General features: G+C 39.0%; 2 protein-coding genes and 2 long non-coding RNA genes across 6 annotated transcripts in view; 1 reads left to right on the top strand and 3 right to left on the bottom strand.

The window, feature by feature from the left end:
• Positions 1-10385: 10385 nt before the first annotated feature.
• Positions 10386-15211, bottom strand: RDH14 (retinol dehydrogenase 14). Its single transcript, XM_019451281.2, has 2 exons — positions 14729-15211; positions 10386-11466 (listed from the first exon to the last, which is right to left on the bottom strand). Exons 1-2 carry the CDS (start codon positions 15116-15118, stop codon positions 10849-10851), a joined length of 1008 nt encoding a protein of 335 aa, XP_019306826.2. The 5' UTR covers positions 15119-15211; the 3' UTR covers positions 10386-10848.
• On the bottom strand, positions 13104-14722 carry LOC109268135 (uncharacterized). Its single transcript, XR_002080484.2, has 2 exons — positions 14144-14722; positions 13104-14100 (listed from the first exon to the last, which is right to left on the bottom strand). It is a non-coding gene; the product is annotated as an uncharacterized LOC109268135 (long non-coding RNA).
• LOC128773684 (uncharacterized) overlaps positions 15196-22917 on the top strand; it is a 10427-nt gene continuing 2705 nt past the window's right edge. The window contains exons 1-2 of the long non-coding RNA XR_008418095.1: positions 15196-15364; positions 18264-18471. This is a non-coding gene — a long non-coding RNA (uncharacterized LOC128773684). The remainder of the gene's footprint in view (positions 15365-18263; positions 18472-22917) is intronic.
• The window catches only part of NT5C1B (5'-nucleotidase, cytosolic IB), a 26218-nt gene continuing 20135 nt past the window's right edge, over positions 16835-22917 (bottom strand). For 2 of the 3 annotated variants that reach the window (XM_019451252.2, XM_019451261.2), the window contains one exon: positions 16835-18564. In XM_019451252.2, coding sequence (XP_019306797.2) covers positions 18232-18564 — 333 coding nt within the window. In that variant the 3' untranslated portion in view covers positions 16835-18231. Of the gene's footprint in view, positions 18565-19064; positions 19107-22917 lie in introns of all 3 variants that reach the window. The other variant, XM_019451269.2, reaches the window with a different exon arrangement.

Below are 22917 nucleotides of genomic sequence, written 5' to 3'. Positions count from 1 at the left end.
TCAATGGGCACTTCTCCCTGGGGGCCAGGGCTTAGTCTTCCTTCCAGGGAGGGGTTTTCTCTTCTTTTATAAGTTCCTTCTTCTGTTCAATGTTAAGACAACTCCCCTGTTCCACGGGACAGTTGGGGGTATAATTCAATGTTAATTCTTTTTCATACTTAGAACGAGCGTGGAATGGTTCAGAATCCCAGCTTCATGTGAATTTTTGTGAGTGTGTACCAAATCCCAGATTTTGTGCAGGCTTTCACTTCTATCCTCCTTCAGGCTCTGGGCAGTCAAAACAAAATTTTGCATTCATCATTGTTTCTGCTAGGGAGACAAAGGTCCTCTGGGCAAGAGTAATTTTGCCTTCTCTCTTAACTTTTAGGATTCTTACATCATGTTTGCCTGATTTTGATCTAAAAATTTCTCACCACATTGTCCGCATATTTTTTCTATTTTTATCCAGAATTGTCAGTTGTCTTTAAATTAAAGTATTGGTCTAAGTAACCTGTCATTTTCAGCAGCCAAAATTCCCTCAAATAATTTTTTTTTGGAAAACGAAACACAAAAAGTATTTTTCTTGTCATCTCTCACTTTATTCAGAAAATTTTACATGAAATAATATTGATATGTCAAGTGTGTTATCAATTGCAAAGTGGGAAAACTATTCTAAGTATTTGGAATCTTTAGAGGGTTTTTGCTAATAGGATATGTATAATCTCTGAATTTTCAGCAGATGTTGGAGAGTTAAAACTGCTTTATTTCAAAAGAAATGGATGCATTTACTATAAAGTACAGTAATACAATTCTTTTGATCATTGTATTATGATTTAACTCAGACATTTCATTGTTTGTGCAATTTCTGCAAAGCCATGAAAGATGATATATATCCCTTTGGCAGGGAACCAACATTCTGGATGGGGCACTGGGTTTTTTAACTGCCCCGATAAATAATTTACACTTAGGGATATTATGCAGAAACCTTTTCAATTAACTTGTGTTGACAGAGAAACTAAATATAGTAGTCAATGAAAAAAAAAATTAACACATTCTTGACCTATCAGGCAGAAATAACCTTACTTAAAATATTATCTACTCTAGAAAATGAATATATTAAAGGGACAGATTGGGAATAATAATGATCATAAATATGAAAACGAAATATCTACTATTGTGTTGGTTTTAGAGAAAATTTTAACTTTTTCTATGTACATTATTTTAGTTCACTAAAAGAAGTGCACACTGGTAGGAAGGAGCCAAAGTCTCCAAAACCTGAAAAATTTTGGTTCAAATCCTGGGCCCATCACTTTCTAGGCAAGTCACGTAGGCTTTCTGAAACTCTCTTCCCTTATCTGCAAATTAGGAATAAGAATATCTTGCAGTGTTGCTACAAGAATTAGAGATAATATATGTGAAATATCTCTCATAAATAATAATTATTCTAGAAAGAACTCTCTCTGGTGAGTTTAATCACATCTCAATTGTCCTAATTGAATTGATCATCCATGGTCTTAGGGATTTGCAAGAATGGTGACATTATTTTTATTTTATTTTTAATTTTTTTTTTATTTTTTTTTAACGTTTATTTATTTTTGAGACAGAGAGACAGAGCATGAACAGGGGAGGGGCAGAGAGAGAGGGAGACACAGAATCCAAAACAGGCTCCAGGCTCTGAGCTGTCAGCACAGAGCCAGACGCGGGGCTCGAACCCACGGACCCTGAGATCATGACCTGAGCCGAAGTCGGACGCTTAACCGACCAAGCCACCCAGGCACCCCACGGTGGCATTATTTTTAAAAAGAACATAAGCCCTCTTTATTTCTTTTCATGCATATATACTTATTTGAAAATTAATTATGAACCAGAGCAAATACATACTGGTTGTGGCAGAATTAATTGTGTTGGCTTTGGCAAATCCTCTCTCATCAACTGAAGGCAGACTGCTTACCAGAATCCACAGGAATTTGCAAAAAGAACTGGAAGGCACTAGTCAATAGTTTGAATGAACTATATAGACGTTTCCAGGGAAATCTGTGGCAAGATTCGTTTTTTTCAGCCTATGAGCCTTCTTTGTTGACATTCTAGTTTCCCCTCCTACAAATTCCTAATTATTATTGACTATAACTGTCAAAAATGATGACACACTTACTCAAGGCTCTTTCATACGCATCATTCCGTGTTTTGAGTAAGAGTGTAGAAGACAATCCAGCATTACTGTCACAAGCCCAAAGAACCCTCTACTCCCTGTGAAGGTTGAGCTTATTTTCCAGAATGTCGGAAGAGACCATCTGCCAGGCCAGTTAAATCAGCTCCATCTACCCTGACCATCAATATGGTGGTAGACACCTTAGTTTTTGGTAATTAAATAACTAATTAAATAATCAACCTAATATCTTGTGAGTAATTGATATGTTTTAGCCCCATGCCAGATGTTAGCAGGAAGAAAAAAATGTTCAAATATGTCCTTGCCTTCCATGCACTATAGTCTGGTTCTTAAACACTCACATGTAGCCTCCGCATCCCCCTTACCTCTACTTCTCTGATTTGATTTGCAGCAGATAACTAGAAATAAATATTCCTAGGGTAGCCAGGGTTTCAGTTATGAACGTCCTTCTAATCCATTCACACTGCCCAAAACACTTATGCAGGATTATCCATCACACGTCATTCTACAATCTTAATCAAATTGCCTGCTGAAGGAAGCCTAGTATTTATTACATTTTTCCTAAATGGAAAACAGCTGTGATAAATTAACCTGTTCCCCAGAAATCTCATATTAGGAAAGATTCGCGGATACTCTCTCATATGTCAGCCTTTGCAACCATGAATGATATATTCCTCTACCCCTACCTGTGTCTTTGAGTGTGGCTAATTCACTCGGCCGCTTTTACTTCTCTGTGATGTATTATAGAAGTGAAATGTTTCCTGAGGCAGACTAGCCATATTTAGGTGATAAGCACAGATTCAAAAAAAGCAAAAAGAAAATGTCACCCAGAAGGTGGAGTAGTCAACAAGAGAACACATCCTTTCAAAGCCCCCTTCAAGAGCCATGGCCATCTAGAGCATAAATCTGCTTATGAATTCACCTAATACAGGTATCTAATCAAATTTCTGGTTATAATTTTGTTCCCCAAATGGATTTCCTCACTGTGTGTCACCCAAAGGAAAGAGGTTTCCAGTTCCTTTGGTGGTTTCTCATTGTCTACTGACATCTTGACAAGTTCAAATATGTGAGGCTGCTGAGTGAGGGCCCAAGCATTGTACTTCTGTGATTTTACCAAAGAAATGCCATGTTGGCTGCCTCTCCTTCATCAGCTCCCTCCCTTTCCAGCTGTAACCCTCCATTTCTTTGTGTCTTCTATTATGCCATTGCTTGCTCATTTGCAAGGTGGTTTTTATTTGAAACTTTATGCTTCTTGTCCCTGGTCAGTAATCCTGTTAATCTGCTTGCTTTCTTTTCTTTCTTTCTTTCTTTCTTTCTTTCTTTCTTTCTTTCTTTCAGCAGAAAACAATCCGCCCAGATATTTTAAGGAAAAGGGGATTGAGTAAAGTAGGGAAGTAGGTGCCTACAAAATAATGGGGAGGGCTGAAATACTGGGTTAGGTTATAGTAACAGGAATGAATCCAGAAATACTACAGAACTGACCTGTAAGAGGAAGCTACTACTTCTGTCATGCACGGTCAGGAAGGTGGGAGCCTGGCAGAAATACTTATTTACAAGACATAGCTTTGATTCTGGGATCAGGAAACCAGAATCAGGATGCTGCTACTGCTGTAGCCCCTGCTCAATACCCACTGAGAAGTGAGTGGACACAGAACTACAGGATCTACCTCAATTGCTTCTTGTTATCGAAACAAAACAAAACAACAAAAATAAGACTGAATAAAAAGAAGCAACTCTGTTTCCACAACTACCAGAAAATAGCCAAAAACAGTAGGAATCACTCATTCAAAATCTCACTGTAGAGGCATCTTTTGTTGGAAACTGGTTTTTGTCTGGAATGTGCACAGTGCAGTTGTTTTACTAAAAGGAAAGAAAACTGAATGGCAATTTAACATACCCAAGATAGTTCTGGTTCTATTTGTCTTCTTGTTTTTCTATAAACTGAGTGCAAGTTATATTGAATGTATCCTATCCTGCGCATAGCCCATTGTTCACATGGAATCTCTTAATGCTTGTATATGCATTAGTGGGTAAGATAAGAATTACACACTGGAGTTAGTCATAAATTATACTCGGTGTAAGGTACTGACTTAGATCCTACATTGTCCCACACCCCAAAAGGCTATGACTAAGTATGTGGTTGGTGCCTTTGAATGTCCCCATATCACACATAGTGAAAAAAAAAAAAATCCCCACTGAAAATAAGAGCACATTTATTTGATTTCTTACATCCCGCATTTATTTTAAGGAGGTGGGGACCCTCTAACCTGCTATTCCTTTCCTTTCTACCCTGCTGCATACTTTTCCAATTTAGCTATAGTTACTTCTTTGTGGCTACGATGATTTCTTTTAAAATATTCCAATACGGTTCTTCTCCTCTTTTACAGGTCACAAAGAGAGCTATGGTGTGTTCGGAGAAGAATGAAAAATCTACATTCGAGCCTTCTCCACCCTCCTGCAAAGGACTCCATTGGCTTTTGCAACACCCCCAACTTCATTTATCTATAGGATGGCTCTCCATAGCTTTGTGTGAGCTTTTTAAAGTTCAGCCAAGCCAGCTGCATGATCAACACAAAGACAATAGCTCCCACACACAGGGCTACATGGATTAAAGAACCCGATCCATCAGTATATCTGCCAGATGGCAGTGGAAGAAAGCTTGTAACTCTCTCACTTTCATTTCAACAGCAGCAAACAATGTTCAATGTTTAAAATAAACTCTTCCAGATGAGCTAAAGATAAACTCTGAGGTGGGTGGACTTGAGCTTGCTAGGCTGCAGCTCTGAAGTGTTTGATTACATTAACACAAAACCCCTGGGTAGGACCCGCTTCTGTCAACAGAATGCTCAGACTCCAACACCTACTACATGAAGCCATTTCCTGTGCTTTCATGGGTTGGTGGCAGAAACTTGCTTTGCTTTTTTCACAAACTAATGATTATGTATTTCTCTGCGCTCAGCATTTCCTCAAACCATGTGTACAACTTCAAGATATTCCTAAAATGTTAACATTGTATGTAGGTCTGTACAGATAAAAATCTCTTGAATATATTTACAACTTAAACTTCTATTTACTCATTCATTTTACTGCTCTCATAGTAGCAGGAAAGGTGCTATTAGGATTTAAAACCGTTCTGCTAATCACTGGATTACTATGTAGACTATAGGGTATACTCCCTCCAAAAAAAAAAAAAAAAAAGTATTTTTTAAGTCAGAATTTATAAAGGAAGTTAGCAACTTCTTTTTTGTTGTTTTTTGAATAGATTTTAAAACTTGAGACTTGGAACAGACCAGGCTGTCATACATCATATGTAACATGGCAACTTCTAAAGACCGAAGGACATACTGAAAAAATAACTATTAAATATTAAGGAACTTACCTACTTAACACAATTAGTAGGGGCTTTAAATGAAGCAGAGAAACAAACAGGGTTAATGATGAAAATAAATCTTAGGATGCAAAAACACTCAGGACCAAATAAACCCAATAATCAATTAAGTCTATTGGGGTACTAAAATATATATATTTCAATTTAGATTAGAAGTCTTAGGGAAAATATGACTCACTATGCAGAACACATTTATTGCCAATTCCTCCAAACTGAAACTTTCTGGTGTCAGTGATAGCTCTATTTCATACAGTACTAGCCCTCTTCTTTGGAATTGGTTGGTTACATGAACAAGTTGATTAAAGAAGGAAATCATAAAGATGAATCATATGCACTGGGATTTATTATTTCAACTTGAAACATACAGCATATTCATTTATTTGCCTATCTTCTGATACAAGGCAAAGGGCCCTTATTTGTTGTTTTTCTGAGTATGAGTTCACTTGGAATCCCATCTTATTGCATTATAGTCACTTACACAGTATAGTCTATGATTTCCAGTTTTTGTATCTTTAAAATGGAGTCAAGGGGCGCCTGGGTGGCTCCGTCGGTTGAGCGTCCGACTTCGCCTCAGATCATGATCTCACGGCCCATGGGTTCGAGCCCCGCGTCGGGTTCTGTGCTGACTGCTCGGAGCCTGGAGCCTGCTTCTGATTCTGTGTCTCCCTCTCTCTCTGACCCTCCCCTGTTCATGCACTGTCTCTCTCTGTCTCAAAAATAAATAAAAATTTAAAAAAAAATAAAATAAAATGGAGTCAAAGTTGAAAGTCACCTGCAAAGCACTAAATATAGACACCTTTTAGATTTTTATAAATATATTTTTAGTATTTGACAGGTGTTTTGAAACTTTATTCAACAGCAAGTTTCTAGCGATCTGCCCTCATTTAATTGTAAGAAAGCACTCAGCTTACCTTTCATAGAAGTTCTTTCTCTTTGTGCTCATATTTCATTGGTTTGTATTATGATGAATAGTTTCTATTATGATTACTAATAGTGCACAACTAACTCACACACACAGATTTGGTTGAGTTTTCTTTGTTGCCCCTGCCTCCCCAAAGCCTAGAATAATGACTGGCACATAATAGGCATTCAATAAATATCCGTTAAGTGAATACATGAATGCTCTACAACTCACTCTTCGTAAATATATGATAGAACAGGTGGGAGCAGAATTCTGAGCCAGAGGTGCCCTGGAGGGGAACCTGCCAGCCTAGAGCATTTGTACCCTATGGGTATCAGTCAGTATGTTTTACAAGATGGAGTTATTACAGTAAGTCAATGGTCGGTTAAAGGTGCTTCTCTGTACTTTGGTGATATATCTAATTTAGCAAAAACTCTTCCTTACTGGTGGTGCAAAATGGAGCACTCCACCTAACTTGCCTTTAGGAATAAACTACCTTCCTCGTGTTAACCTGTAACTAATTTAACTCCCTATTGTCCAGATAAGCTTTGTGAAACATCTGAAGCTGTCTGTAGGGGCCAAGCTCCTGAAGGGTGATTAGTAACATGTTCTCTCTTCAGTGTTCCTTAGGACATTTGGAATCAATTAAATATTCAAATAGAGGTTCCCTCAGATCTCTGGCCAGGCTCAGCAGGTTTGTGAGGGGAGAGAGTTGAAGGAGGATAACTATGATTCCTCACATCAGAATCGATAGCTGGAGAGAGGTTTTAAAAAATACACTCTCTAGACTTCCTGGGTCTGCAAACAAATAGTCATACAAGATTAGAGATGATATGAAGAAACAACAGGAGCCACACAAAGAAACTGGTGTTACAGCACACTCAAGAACCGCTGTCATGCACAGTGTCTGAAAGAGAAGAAGAGTTCGTTAGTCCATTGGGCTGTTGCATAAATGTAATCGTCTGGCCTGCATGAGCTAAGAAAGGTTTTTACATTTTTTAAAGGATCATAAAAGAAAAAGAACATGTACCACAGATTGTATATGGCCTAGTGACTTTAAATATTTACAGTCTGGCCTTTTGTAAAAAGTTTGCTGACCCTTGGTTTAGTTTTGTTTCCATCATACAAACTCACATAAACATTACTATTATTAATTACTATTACCATTAATAGTAATGATCAGGTGCATTTGGGAAGGGGAAATGGATGAGTGCCTATTATGTGCCAGGCACTTTGCTAAATGCTTTATTTACATACTCTAATATATTCACTGCACAGTCCTTTAAAGTATTATCTGAATGATAGAGCCAAGAAAACAGAAGCTCAAGGAGGTTAAGCACCTTGCCAGTGTCTCAGGGAGAACTGGATAGTTGAGCTGTTAATCAAATCTGATGTGGTGGTGTCTTTATGCCATGAGATCCCTTTCCCAGTTAAATGCTACTGGGAAACCCCTATACAGAATAGTTACTCTGAGTAGAATCGAGGCAGAAAATCTAGCAAGTTCACTTCTTTTCAGAACAAGTTGCTTGATGTAGAAGGCAACATTTCAAAAGATGAAGCCAGAAACCAACATGAAAATGGGTTTCTAACTCAATTATTGCATCATCTGGCACACTGCACACTTCTAACAATATTTTGCTAAGGGTGAGAATAAGAATCAGCGGAACAGAATTGCCTTTTGCTCATTTCTTTGCCCAGTGAAATGGTTAGAAGTAAGTCAGCAGAACAGAAGAGTTTAATAATAATCTTCAAAATCTAACTAGTCATACTATAGCTATTAGCCCTCGATTCCATACAACACGGGGTGGGAAGGACATCTTCCAAATGGCAGCTCATTTTACCTAAATACTTGGTGTTTCCAGATGAGTTTCTAGTTTTCCATCATGATAAATTAATATATCCTATTTTATTATGGTGCCGCAAACAAGAACTCTGAAAGGCTCAACTCTTACAAAAGGCCCAACTCCCCTGAAAAGCATCAGGTATCAAAATGAAGCCAGAAAAGATGGTATTAACTGGAAGAAAAAAAAAATAAAAAAGGCGCTCTTTTTAATGAAGTCGAGGTGTAGGACAGATTTATTAGCTTCCATTTTTCCAAGTTGCATTCTGGTGTATTTCCTGCCATATTTCTAAGTTCAGCAAGTCTCTTTGTGGAGTATTTTTTAAAAATACATTTCAAAGAACATGATGCAGCTATACCCACTACACCTGCAGAGGCACACCTGTGATGATACAAACACCGTGTTCCTCAGATGCACAACCCAGTGCTCTAACAGAAAACAGATCTTCTGTGTAATCTGCCAAGGTCCTGCGATTCTCGAAAAGAATTGATACTGGTAACCAGATAATATAAATAGTCTTAAAAATAACCAACCGAGGATTACTCCTGAGCAAAATGGTCCTTAAATTCAGTATTGTACAGTCCATCATTTTCTGTCCCAATTCCTTTTCCGATAAGAGATGGTTAAGACAAAGAAATACTAATTATTTTTTCTGATGTTACAGTACAGATACCTACAATAGCCCTATTCAGACTTATTTTTAGGCACACCACTGACCCATTACTTATTACTCATTCAAACATCAGTATTCAATGTTTACTGTGTGTCAAGTACTACACTTGATTCTTGAGGAACACTAATAAGAATATAACAAAATAAAAAAAAATTCCTTGAAGAATTCTTATTCTAAGTATCTAACTGGATTTTTGAGCAAATAATTAGTAAAGCTCCAAAATCAATTAAAACAAAGTAGTAAAAGGACTGGTTCTGCCTACAGGGATGGAAGGAACGATAGAAGGAAAGGCCAAGAAGCAAGTGAACATATGACTGATTTATAATGATGACTGGGTTATACAATGGAATGAAGAGAGATTCCTGTCTGAGACATTAGTCACTAGGCACCTGTGCCTATTTAAATCTAAATTAATGTTAAATAAGATTAGAAATGCAGGTCTCAGTTATATTTCAAGTACTCAATAACCACACGTATCTAGAGTGTACCTCACAGGACAGCACAGACACAGTTATTTCCATCATTGCAGAAGGTTCTATTGGACAACACTAAGAGGACAAGGTAAGCCTGTGGCCAGTTCCTGGATAGTCTCAAATGTATATTAAAGAGTTTAAACTTTAAATAGAAGTAGTTTATAAACTATCATATTCTGCTAAGTCCTTTCAGGAATTAGCAAAAGGAACATATTTGGAAAAAGACAATACTAACAAGTATTGTAATTACTTGTTTTATCCATTAAGTTTCTCTACTTAAGACTTTTTTGTTTTGTATTGTTTATGTTTTTAGAGAGAGAACGAAGAGGGTTGGGGGTTGAGGGGCACAGGAAGAGAATCACAAGCAGGCTCCGTGCTCGGAGCCTGACACGGGCTCGATCCCATGACCCTGGGATCATGACCTGAGCTGAAATCAAGAGTTGGATGCTAAACCAACTGAACCACCCAAGCGCCCCTTAAGACTTCTTTTGAAGACAGAATTCTGCAGCTTAACAAAAAAAGGCTGGAAACCCACTGTTATGGGCAATTGGAAACCACCACATATTTTTAAGCAGGGATATGACACTGTGACACAGATTTGGGTTTTTGAAATATTCTTTAAAAAATTTTTTTTTAATGTTTATTTATTTTTGACACAGAGAGAGACAGAGCATGAACGGGGGAGGGTCAGAGAGAGGGAGACACAGAATCTGAAACAGGCTCCAGGCTCTGAGCTGTCAGCACAGAGCCCGACGCGGGGTTTGAACTCACGGACCGCGAGATCATGACCCGAGCCGAAGTCGGCCGCTTAACCGACTGAGCCACCCAGGCGCCCCGAAATATTACTTCTTAATGCAGCATGCAAGATGTGTGGGAAGGGAAGACACTGGGCATACCAAGATCAGTGGAGGCTAATAAGATGATAAAGGACACAATTTAGTGAAACTTGTAAAAAATGCACAATTAAGAATTTGCATCACTGAATTTATTCCAAGTGAGAATGGTGCACACAATAGGCATATTATTTTCACACAAAAACCAGCACTGCAATATAAATATTTAACACTTTGGCCATGAAACTCAAAAAGATATTTGAAAAAACTTCTCAAGGTGTTTAAGTCACTGGATTCTTTAATATTTATAATCCATGCTTGCTCAATCATAATTTATAAAATTGTTCATTATATATTCATTATACTATTGCTCGTTACACCACTCATTATGCTTATATTTAAAACTTTTCTGAAATTTTATGTTCTCTAGAAAATAACTTTTTTAGTACCTTCAAAATATCCTTACGTACCTCTCAGCAGTTACTGTAAAACCAAAGCTGTGTTTTCAAGTAGCAAGTACTCAAGCCACACCATTTCTGATTACAGATGTAAGGCATCCAGTTTTATAAATAGCTCTCTTTCACTCCTTGTTCCTATTTTAATATGCCAACCATTACTTCACTGATATCCCAGAGTTTTCTTGCAACAGACTCATCCATAGCTTTGGGCAATAGCGCTTCCTCTTTACAGTCCCCAAAGTACTTTCCGGACACGCCTTCCACCTCAGGTGAAGAGGCTAAATAAACTGAAGTCTGAGCACCTTCTACTGGGGTTTTAAAAAAAGCCCACGACACCAAATTGAAAAGTGGTTTGACCAACAGTGGAATGTGTATGTGCCTGCCAAGATTCGTCCGCACAATACCAGGGTGTAATACGTTGACAGTAACATTTGTGCCTTCTAAGCGGCGGGCTAGTTCTCTGGTAAAAAGAATGTTAGCCAGTTTGCTCCGACTGTAACAAAAGCTTTTATTATAGCTTTGTTCACTGTTCAAGTCTTCAAAGTTGATGTCTCCATATTTATAAAGTTTGGAAGAGACTACCACAATCCTGCTGGGAGCTGAACTTTTGAGGAGTCCAAGGAGAAGATTGGTGAGTAGGAAGTGCCCCAGATGGTTCACTCCAAACTGCATCTCAAAACCATCTTCGGTCTTCATATAAGGGCAATGGAAGATCCCTGCATTGTTGATTAAGACATCCAGTCTAGGCTCTTCCTTTAAATGTCAAAAAGAGAATGAGGTAATTATGAACACAGGCCTCAAATGAAATTAAAAACAAATTCTTGCAAAGTACTAAAATTCTATACAATGCCTTCAAGGGTTTTCAACAGTTGAGGGTGGGTTGCATGCTTAATGGGGGGCTTGTGCTTCTCACATGTTATCTCATCTACCCTCAACAACTTCAAGAGCAAACTGAAGCACCCGGGTTAGGTCATTTGTGAAGACAGGGCTCCTAAGTGGCAAACAAAAATGGGAAGAGGAAATCTTCTGACAGCAATGCCCTATTTTTTAATGCCCCTATTTTTAATTAGTAAGCTAGCTTGCTTTTCTAATTGGGAGTTTCAAACCATAGCTAGAGAATCGATGTGTGCTAGAAAGTGGAAGTATAGCAGAAGGCAGGTCAGCATCCTTTATTCCCAGAGCTGCTATTAACAATGCCAGGGCCAAATTAGGATTTCTCCATTCTGTAGTTTTCTAAGGGCAAACAGTACCATGGGGATAGAGCAACTTCAAGTGGTTTCCTCAAAATTGGGACAGTAGAGAGGGTCAAGGATGCAAAATAAGACTGGAGAGGATATCAAGAATAAATCAAAGAAATATTAAGAAAAAAATAAGTAGGTAATATCAAAATATCAGAAACTACACAATGGGGGAAAAAACAACAACAACAATGCAATGAAACATAACACTAAGTCTCACAATGACAGCAAAGGACATTTAGAGAGGAGTTAGCCCCAACCAACACCTTTAACATCTATTAGGATTCTAGAATACAGTTCTTTTTTCCCTGTATGAAATCTACCTCTTTCAAGCTACAAGAGGCCCGCAGCTTGGAAGATCTATATAGTCAGAATTCTGCACTTTGTACCCTCCTGCATCTCTCCAGAGTAAAATGCTAAAATTTAGACTGTCCTCAAAAGGAAGTCTTTTCATTTTTTAATTCATATTAAGTTGGTTTTCCCCAGCCGTTTCCTGGCTCCTCTCTGTCTCTTCTGATGGGCAGAGAAAAAAATGCACAACATGTTCCAGGTGTAAAGACAGAGTGATGACCTACGATTAAATTAATTTGAGGTCAAATTTCAAATTTCACTGGCCCTTTTGCCAAGTGTAAGTAAAAAGAAAAATGTGTTAAATTTCACAACTGTTATCACAGCCTACCTGTCAGAGGATCAACTATTTATCATTCTGTCTGTCTACGCACCTTTGGCTTTTCCAACAGTCAACTTCAAAAAGAAGGCAAAAGTTCACCCGTGGGGGAAAGAAAGGAGTGTTCTTTTTTCACTAATCCTTTGGAAGAGTTTCCTGTATTAATCATTTCTGAGCCATCATTCTTTGCTGGGCTTGTATTATTTTAAGACTTTATCATTCACTATTTTTTTTTTTAAATTTGAGGAGATAAATGATATAAATACCATGAATACCAACCTGTGGGAAATTTACACTTCCACTAAAAAAATATATATATGGTTATTGTCACTGAACTTCAGAGCCAGGAAGAAACTTAATAAAGTTTATCTCTTTAACTTTTAATTAGTTCTGTCTCAAATGGCCAAAGTGGTTAAATGCTGTAAGTATCAGAAATGAGAAGCATTCCCAGACCCATCCACATTTTAATGAACAGGAAGACCCACTTTTTATGCTTCAACATCTTTTATACATCAGTATTGTTAACTGTTTCAGCTGATAATGAAACACTAGTTATTAAGACAAACAGACAAAAAAGATCTGCAATAGTTCCCAAACAATGCATCAAAGCGCCCTACAGCCTCATAAGGGACTCCACAGGGTGCTATGGATAATTTTATATTTTCCAGGGAAACAAAGTGATAATCTGTACAACATCTCAAACTACTAGCTGCAGGGGGTTCACAGCTTAAACATTAAATTTTGCTAAATTCCTTTCAATGGTGTCTCATCTCTGCAAAGCTGAGTTTTTACCAAAATGCAAGTACAATGTTAAAAATCAATGTAGAACAAAAAAAGATGGACATTTCCAGTCTGATCCCAAAGACTGAGAAGTTGGTGCAGTGAACAACAGGTGCACATTTCCCATCAATAGTTATGGTTATTGAACAATGAAATAAAAAATTTTTTCTTTTAATTATGTGTATTATTTTTTCAAACAGCTACTAAGTTGTTAGGATGTAAATACTGGGTTGTTTGGACCTAATTACTTAATAAACCGATAGATCTTTCCTTTGGCTCACCAGCATTATGAAAAAAAATAATTAGACAGTTTGGGAACCTCTGCTGCAGACTCAAGAGGCTCCATTTCATACAGGCACCTTTCCCAGGCCAGCTAATTTTAAATTTCACTTTTCTATATGGCTTTTGCAAGTTACCCCTGCAGGAAACTCTTCTATCTCAATTTCAACAGAGGACATCCCCTGCAGTGGAATATTTATCAGCTAACCGAAGAAATCCTACACCTCACTGGCAGGCAGCAGGAGTATAGAAGCTAACAGCGAGGGCTTTGGAGACAGATCCTGGGCAAATTACTTGGCCTACCTAGCCTTCATTGCCTAACGTTGTAAAATGGGGATAAAAATGTCTACCACGGTTGCTGTGAGGCTTTGATGACAGTAATAGCCAAGGGCACTTTAATTTCATTATAAGTGCTTGGAACACCTCCTGGCACACAGGAAAGTCATCCTAAGAATGCTTGGAACACCTCCTGGCACATAGGAAACCTTCAATAAATACGAAGTATTATATTTATTTGTCCCCGTTTAGAGCACTTGGCCACTGGGATTCTGAGCTCCAGTCTATTTAGAAATCAGGCCAGATACTGCTTAAGGATGTGGTGCTAATGAGTCCACTGGTGACAGAGAACTAAACTTCCTACCCCAGTAGGGGGGGGACATTGTTTCAAGGTCCCTGGCTCTAAGGTTCTCTGAAAGATGGCTTGGTGCAGATTCACTAGGGACACAGAAAAAACAGTCCGTGACCTCGCGGATCTCCTCCAGGGCCGGCCTCACATAATGAAAGGAAATGTGCAGAAACTGGCTTATTTTCCTCTTGGGGCCATTATTTCCTCAGCATCTTTGGAAGGCAGACGCCTGTCCTACCAATTTTCCCAGCCTGCACTCCCTAGCCTTCTCAAAACCACTGGACTGTTGGGACTCTTAGGCTTGGTCTTTCCCAAGGTCACACCCCCCGGACTCTGGGCGGCTACCCGCCGCTCAGCCCACGCCCCACCCGCTCGCCGAGGCCTGCGCCCGTCCCCGATCTCCAGCTGGCTCCCGGAGCCCCACACCTGGAGCATCTCCTGACAGAAGGCGCGCACCGAACGCAGCGAGGCGAGGTCCAACTCCCTGACGACGAGCTCGCCGGCCTCGCCGGCGTCGGAGCCCGGCCCGGAGCCCCCAGCCTGGCGGAGCTCGCGGCGGAGCTGACCCGCTGCCTCTTCGGCGCGCGCGCGGTCACGGCAGCCCATGATCACCCGCGCCCCTAGGCGCAGCAGCTCGGCGGCCGTGGCGCGGCCCAGGCCGCTGTTCGCCCCTGTGATCAGCACAGTCTTCCCGTGCATGAGGCCGGAGTCCCCTCCTCCGTGCCGGACACTGGGCCCCACGAAGCGCCGGGCCGCCAGCCACAGAGCCCCACCCAGTGCAGCCAGGAGTGCCGCTACTGTAGCCACCAGGGCCATAGCCGCGGGTGCCGAGGGCCCACCGGCCCCTGCGCGGGACTTCCGGAGTGGTCGCGCGCGCCAGGGACTAAGGCTGCCACCTGCCCGCGAAGAATTCTGGGGCGCGGCCTTTCGCCGCCTGACGGGACGGCGTGGGGCATACTGGGACTTGTAGTTTTCCTTCCGAGGGCATCTGATTGGTTGCCGTAGTACAGCGCCCTGGGTCGTGGTGACTACGTGGAGAGGTCTCCAGCCTGAGCGTGGAGGGTGAGCACAGGCCCGAGAGTAGCGGGGGTTGACCCCATGGGAATGCCTAATGAATATTTTTAATTTACAAATCCCATACATCGGAGCTTGCTTAGTGTGTTTTCCGTTAAAGGGCCCTGGGACTTGTTAACCCTCAGTGAAGTTTACTTTCACCCTCAGAATTGTCCCTGCCCACCTGGAGTCTGAGGAAGGGCTCTTTTTTATTATGATGAGGCGAAGAACTCAGCAACAGGAACCACTCGGAAATGGAATGGATCAGTGGTTCTGGTTGGTTTAGCGTTGTATCAGAACCTCCTGGAGGACTCATAAAAAACAACCCCCCCCCCCCCCAGAAATTGTAGGGTGCCAGTACGAGTTTAGAATTCAATAGGTTCCAGATGGGACCTGAGACTTTGCAATTCTAACAAGTTCCCAGGTGATTCTGATGCTGCTGATTTGTGGACCACAGTTTGAGAACTGAAAACCGTTAGGTCATAGGTCTCTATAGCAAAAGGCATCCTCCAATGGTCTTATTTCATACTGGCAGAGATACAGTGGGAAAAGCCCATTCACTAGTGCCTCCACGCCTCCCTCCAGGAGGCTATTCAACGTGATAATGGAAGGGAAAGTGCTTTGTACACTGTAAAAATGATACAAAGATGTGAGGTCTTATTGCCACAGGGACCCATCTTCAAGCTGCAAATTTCATAGCTTTAGACCCAACTTTTCTCAAGTTGTCATTCGTTCATCTACTCACCCATCCAGTATGTGCCAGGCCCCTGCCCTGGGAGAGTCACAGAGAAATAGGACACTATTTCTTCCCTCAATGTGCTTATTGTCTTGTACAGAGACCTCCCCTGCCCAAGCCCCCATTCTAGAATCTTTAGGATAAGAGAGGAGTCACACAACTTGTACAGTTTGAAATTAACTCCCTAGATTATTTTGATAAACTCTCCTCCACTCCTGTACATTTGGGAAGGATATAACATGCATTGAGCACGCACATAGAAGAGGGTTAGAATGACAGAAGAAGGTTTCGTGTGAGTGCTGAAGGTAGAGCTTACAGGTGGGAAGGAGCACTGTCCCTGAGGATTCCACAAAGCACCAGAGAAGAAGTCACCAGGGGTGGGCCTTTATTTCTTCCTTTTGGTAATTTGAAGTTGCCTCTCAAGCTCACTGATCCCAGAGCACATCTGTTTCCTCTTTCTTTTTCTACCTATCCATGTCTTTTTCATTCTTAAAAGCTCACCTCGGTTCTCTTTATAGTCTGACCACATCCAGCCCACACAGATCTCTTCCTCAACTTCCATGTGTGACCCTCTCTTGGCACTGAGGACAAACAGCTTTTTGGGGTTGACTATATCAGTTTGCATGCTTGACTTACTCTAAGGGATTGTTCAAGGTTTTAAATTTCCCAAAGGACAGGATTATGTCTGAGTTTCTCTTGTGGTCTTCACACTGGAGAATGCATAGAAAACAGTAGGTACTCAGTAAGTGTCATGACTGGTATATTTTGGACTAGCTTATATCAAATCAAGAAAGAGAGCAAACCTATATGTCAGCAGCAGTCTTCTTTACCTAGAGCCGGGGCAGAATATGTATACATGGGTGCAGTAGAGATAGAAGTGGGGGTAGAAGAAGCAGGAGAGGGCATGAAGAGGAGAGGAGGAGGGAAATCCTCAGACCTGTTATGTAACTGCTATGTAACTGAAGCATAGGACGTAATGGAATGACTATCTGTTCAGGATGGGTCCTATGACCATGGAATTAATAACAACTTGAAGTGGAAGGCTGTATATTCACAGAGAAAACAGAATGTAGCTTTTGAAGGAATCTCAGTCCTACCATTTATTAGCTGCACGTTATTGGACAAGCTACTTTTTCTTTGTGAGTCTTAAGTCCTCCATTGGTAAAAATGAGGGTAATAATAATGTTCTGTTACAAACATTTGGTTTGATGAGAAAATGAAGTAACATGAAAATAACCATCTCACTGTGCCTATTATGCAGTAGATTATGGTTAATAACCAATAGATGTTTCTTGAAATCAAAAGAAAAATAACAAAATAATAATAACAACGAAAGGCTAGGATATTACACTTCATGTCACATTTTGAAGTGGTAGCCAAAGCTTTTTTTTTTTTTTTTTTTTTTATGTAAACATTGGACCTACCTGCCAGGCCCAGAGCCAGAGACTTCAAATATGAAGCCTTGTAGTCCAGAGGTAATGCACCCTCGGGTAAGCTTCAAAGAACCTTCCCCAGGTTCTTCAGGTTCTCCAGACCTTCTGTTTGGAGCTCATCTTAGATGGAAAGTGCCCTCTATGAATAACCTGCTGATTTATTTCTCAATGAGCAGTGTCAAACTTGGTGCAGGAGTCAAAATTGCAGGTGGAGTGACCTTTTCATTTTGCATTGATTAAAAGCCTGGTCACAGAGGCAGCAGAATAAAAAGCTCCAATTTTCAAGAGTGTATCTAACCCTACTCTTTCCTTCTTTGAAGACCAATGTTCTACAATGATGGTGGGTAACAATTCATTCTATCAACCAATTCCAAAAATGAGCAATGCTTTGTAAAACTAACTAGACACCTGAGATAGCCTGTTAAGTATTCAAGCATTCGGGTTCTAAACTTATCCTAAAGAGTCATCAATATGACTTACACATAAAGGTAAGTGCAGTGGTATTCAACAGCATTGATAGCTCAAAGAGAAGTAGCTTGCAGGTAACTTGAGGGTTCAAAATATTTTCAAAATATCAAGAGGAAACCTTTCCAAATGAACTAAGTTCTGAGGTCCAATCATCTGAAATACCTATCTAATTACCCTAGAGATCCACAAAAGTGGCTTCTGTAATACCAGACTCACTGCTTTATTTCTCCTCCCCATCCCTAATTGTTCATTTTTTGATTAATGCCATAAGGTACATGAGCTGTGATGGTGCCGAATTTCTGTGCCCCTTCAATGTGGAACATGTGGTCATCAAAGAAAATGTGGGGCCTTATCTTTACCAAGATGGGACCTTTGGGGGCTCCAGCAAGGAAAAGAGCTTCGTCTATCTCTAGACCCCAGCGGCGAAGGGTTTTCAGCACTCGGGCGCCTGAACTGGCTGCACTCCTGGCTGTAACCAGGTAGGTCCTGATAGGGCAAAGTAACCGTTCGTCTTTGGCATAAAACTTCTTTTGCAGTCTGCCTAAATCTTCCAGAAAGCCTTTTAAGGGACCCTGTAAAAGGAACATATGTCATAGCTGTGATCCAGTGAGCTAAAAGAAGTGAATGCTGAAAAAGCAGAGGCTTATAAGAGCTTATAAAAGGATATAATACTGCATTAGAACGTCAGTATTCTAAGGCCGATGGCAAAGTCCCGAAACTCCTTGCGTTTATGTGAATATGTTTCCTTTTGTGGAACTATCCTTGCATTGCTGGAATAAATATAGGATGACCATATAATTTATCATCTAAACATAGATGTTTTAAGAGTGAAAGAAGTTTCTATACAAAGTTAAACCAGGGCGACAGACATAAATTATCCATGGCAAAATGGGATACTCTAAATAAAGTCTGGTTAATCACTGAAGCACTATTTTGGTTTGCTTTTTGTGAATTGCACGTTTTATTATTATAATTTATGCTATATTGTAATATATGCTAGTTAAGTGACTTCTTGGCTTGAATCTAACCTTGTCTTATATTTACAATTACCTGTGTATATCTTCACACTTACTTTTATCTTCATCTTTCTGAACACTTAGTTCTAGCTGTTTCTCTGGAATAGAGCAAGAATTGGATTCTGCTATATGATCCAATATGGAAGTCTTAATTTTTTAAAACAAAGTTGAGTTTTAGGCCATTTATATTTATTGGCATTACTAATATATGCGATAATGGTTCTGTCTTAGGATTTTTATTGTATTTTCCTTGTTCATTGAGTATCTTTTTTCTTTGTGAATGTGTGTATGTGTGTTTCTTCTAACATTTAGGAAGGTCTGTAGTATTTCCTTATATTGGTTACCTTTGTAACTTTAACTTTTTATAGTACTTTTAATCCTTTATTTTTTTAAATATCAGACCTAGTGTTTTTTATAATGAGAAGTAATGAAATTACAGTCCTTCTTTACCTCTCTTTCATCTTCTGTTTCTTTGCAAGCACCCAATTTTACTTGTTCCCTCTTCCTCATTTTCATTATTAAAGATTCCTATATTTCTATTTATCAGTTTTACATCTTATCCTTTGATCATTATTGTAACTGAAGATATCAACATACTTACTCTTCCTTGGATGTTTTTCCTCCGCATTTTTCTTGTTTTCATTAGTGATATAATTTCTACATCGTTAGGACATATAATGTGTACTTTCTTTTCTGTCACCCTAATCCCTACAATTGTTTTAGTTTTAGCTCTATGGTTAAATATATTCTGCATCCATTTGTGCCTCATCTACATGTGGGCCAATATGTGTCTTCTAGACTAATTTTCCCAAGAAAATCTTATGGAAATAACAATCTCTGAGAATATAGTATGTTTTCAACTGTTGATCTATTTTTTTTACTTGAATAAACTTTTGGCTAGATATAGAATCTGTGATATATATTTTCTCTCCAAGTGATTTTATAAGTAGTGCACCACTGTCTTTTGCTATTGAGTGCTGCTGTGGAGAAAACTGAAGACAGCTTGATTTTTTCCCCCACTCATATGTGCAGACTGCTCAAAGAATTACTTTTTCATCTTTGATGTCAAAATTTTTTACTAGGGAATGTCTTGGTGATGATAATTTTGTTCTAGTTCCCAATTACATAATGTCACCTTTAATCTTTATTCTTTTAATAGTTTATTTTAAAAATATTTTTATTTACTTTTGTTTTGAGAAAGAGAGAGAGGAAGAGAGGGAGAGGAATGGAGGGAGAGAATGAGCTGGGGAAGGGCAGAGAGAGACAGAGGGAGACACAGAATCCAAGCAGGCTCCAGGCTCCGAGCTGTCAGCACAGAGCCTGACGCGGGGCTCGAACTCATGACTGTGAGATCATGACCTGAATCAAAGTTGGACACTTAACTGACTGAGCCACCCAGGTGCCCCTAATCTTTTAATAAATCTGACAGTTTCAGATATTTTATTGATTTATATTTTGATATAATTTTGCATCTTTGTATTTACCACACACAATCCTCTCCTCCTCCCTTCAAAACATAATTTCAGTGTTTTCTTCAGGGATTCCACTTATGCATATGTTGGATTTTCTTTATCTATGATACATTTCTGTCATTTTTTTTCTCTGTAAAATCCTATTTTTCAATTTTACTCATTTCCAGAGTTCTACCATTTAACATTTTATTATCTCTCCCTTGATTCTTGCATTTCCACTTTATGACCCTGACCCTGCTTTATTACGTTTTTAAAAGTCATAGTAAATGTTTAGTCACAATTTTTACCTATGCTTTGGCCACTATTTCTAGTGAGAGATCTACATCTGTTATTAGATTTTGCCCTTTTTTGCCTTTGTCTCAGTATCTTTGTGTATGTTCTGTGCTGCTTCTGTTTTTATTACTCATCACTGAAGCAGACTGGTTTTTCTGGGAACAATTAGAGAGTTTATGGGGGAAGGACAAGGATAGTATTGTACGACTGACTTGTTTTCAATTCAAAAGATCCCTTCCCTGCTGTCCTGGAAACAAACTGTTTATTTATAAACATGACTTAACAGATGATCTTTTGTCTATTTAGATCTAAACATTATTTAGATCACTGTTTCTCTAAGACTGCAAATATCAGGGAAAAAAAAAACATGTAAAATTCATTTTCTAAAGGTATTCTAAAACTATTAACTATTTCTAAAATTGGCAACAGCAGCAAAGGGGGTATGGTGACTGTTGGCAGGATCCACCCTACTAATAACTAGTTTGGCTTTGAAACATAGAGGAATACAGTTCTCCTACTGCTTTTGAGTAGTTTCCAAAGGGAATAAATAGGGACCAGTTTATGTCACCATATTCAGAACGGGTGTCTGTATCATCCTTTCTAGAGACAATTTAAATGTAAAAACATAGGGATGCCTGGGTGGCTCAGTCAGTTGAGTGTCTGACTTCAGCTCAGGTCATGATCTTGTGGTTTGTGAGTTTGAGCCCTGCATTGGGCTCTGTGTTGACACCTCAGAGCCTGGAGCGTGCTTCGGATTCTATGTCTCCCTCTCTCTGCCCCTGCCCCATTCACGCTCTGTCTCTCTTTCTCTCAAAAACAAGTAAACATTAAAAAAATAAATGTAAAAACATAAATCGGTTAAAAGTAAAAATTATGGAAAAGATATGCCATACAAACACCAGTGAAAAAGCCCAAACCAAAACAAATAAAAAAGCTGGAGTGGTTATATGACTATGAGACAGAGAGACATTACATAATGAAAAGGGATTATTTCACCAAGAAGACATAACAATCCTAAATATTTAGGCAGTAAGCAGAAGAGATTAAAAATACATGAAGCAAACACATATAATTGAAAGGAGAAATAGATTAATCCCCAAACATACTTGAAGGCTTCATCCCTGCCTCCTCAATAATGGATAGAAGAAGTAGGTAGAAACCTACTGACAATATGGAAAACTTGGGCAATATTACCTAATACACTGTCAATTTAATCTAATTGACATTTTTGACTACTCAACTTAACAATACAGAATCAACATTCTTCTCAAGTACACATGAAACATTAACCAAGATAGACCATATTCTGGGCATAAAACACTCCTCAATAAATTTAAAGAATTGAAATCATATAAAATGTATTCTTTGATTACAACAAAATTCTATGTGGAATTGATAAGAATGAGATATCTAGTAAAATTCTAAATACTTGACAAATAACCAACTTCTAAATGACCCATAAATCAAAGAGAAAGTCAGAGGAAAATTAAAAAATACTTAGAATTGAATGAATATTACAAACAACCTATCGACATTTGTGGGATGCCATCACAGCATCATTTAGAAGAAATTTTAATGTATTAAATGCTTATTTTAGAAGTCTTAAATCAGTGTCCTCAACTTCCATCTTTAGGAACTTAGAGCTGGCTATTGAGAAGATAAATAAAATTGTTGTCTAGCTAGACTAAGAACAAGGGAGAACCACAGAGAAGACAAATATTACTAATATCAGGAATGAAAAGGTATATATCACTACAATCCTAAAGATAGTAAAAGCAAAATAAGAACATATGAAAACTTTATGCTGATGAATTCAGTGACTTCAATGAAACAGGCAAATTACTTTAAAGATACAAACTCATAAACTGCCAGAAAGTAGGACAAAAAGAGAAAATCTGAGTAATAGTTTATTAAAAATAATTGAATTTTTAGTTAAAGCCTTCCTACACAGAAAAGTCCAAGCCCATATGGTTTCTCTGTGAAAGTCTACCTAATAGTTGAAGAAGAAATAATACGAACTATACACAAAGTCTTCCAAAAATTTGACGGGGAGAAAATATCTCCCACATGCTTCTGTGAAGTTAGCATTATTCTGTAAGATATTACCAGAAAGGAACACTATAGAGTTATATATCATTCAGGAGCATAAAGGCAAAAAAAAAAA

The sequence above is a fragment of the Panthera pardus genome, unplaced genomic scaffold (assembly GCF_024362965.1).
Source record: "Panthera pardus isolate Hobbes unplaced genomic scaffold, ASM2436296v1 HiC_scaffold_26, whole genome shotgun sequence".
NCBI lineage: Eukaryota > Metazoa > Chordata > Mammalia > Carnivora > Felidae > Panthera > Panthera pardus.
Note: the sequence above shows the minus strand (reverse complement) of the source record. Positions and strands in the feature narration are given on the sequence as shown.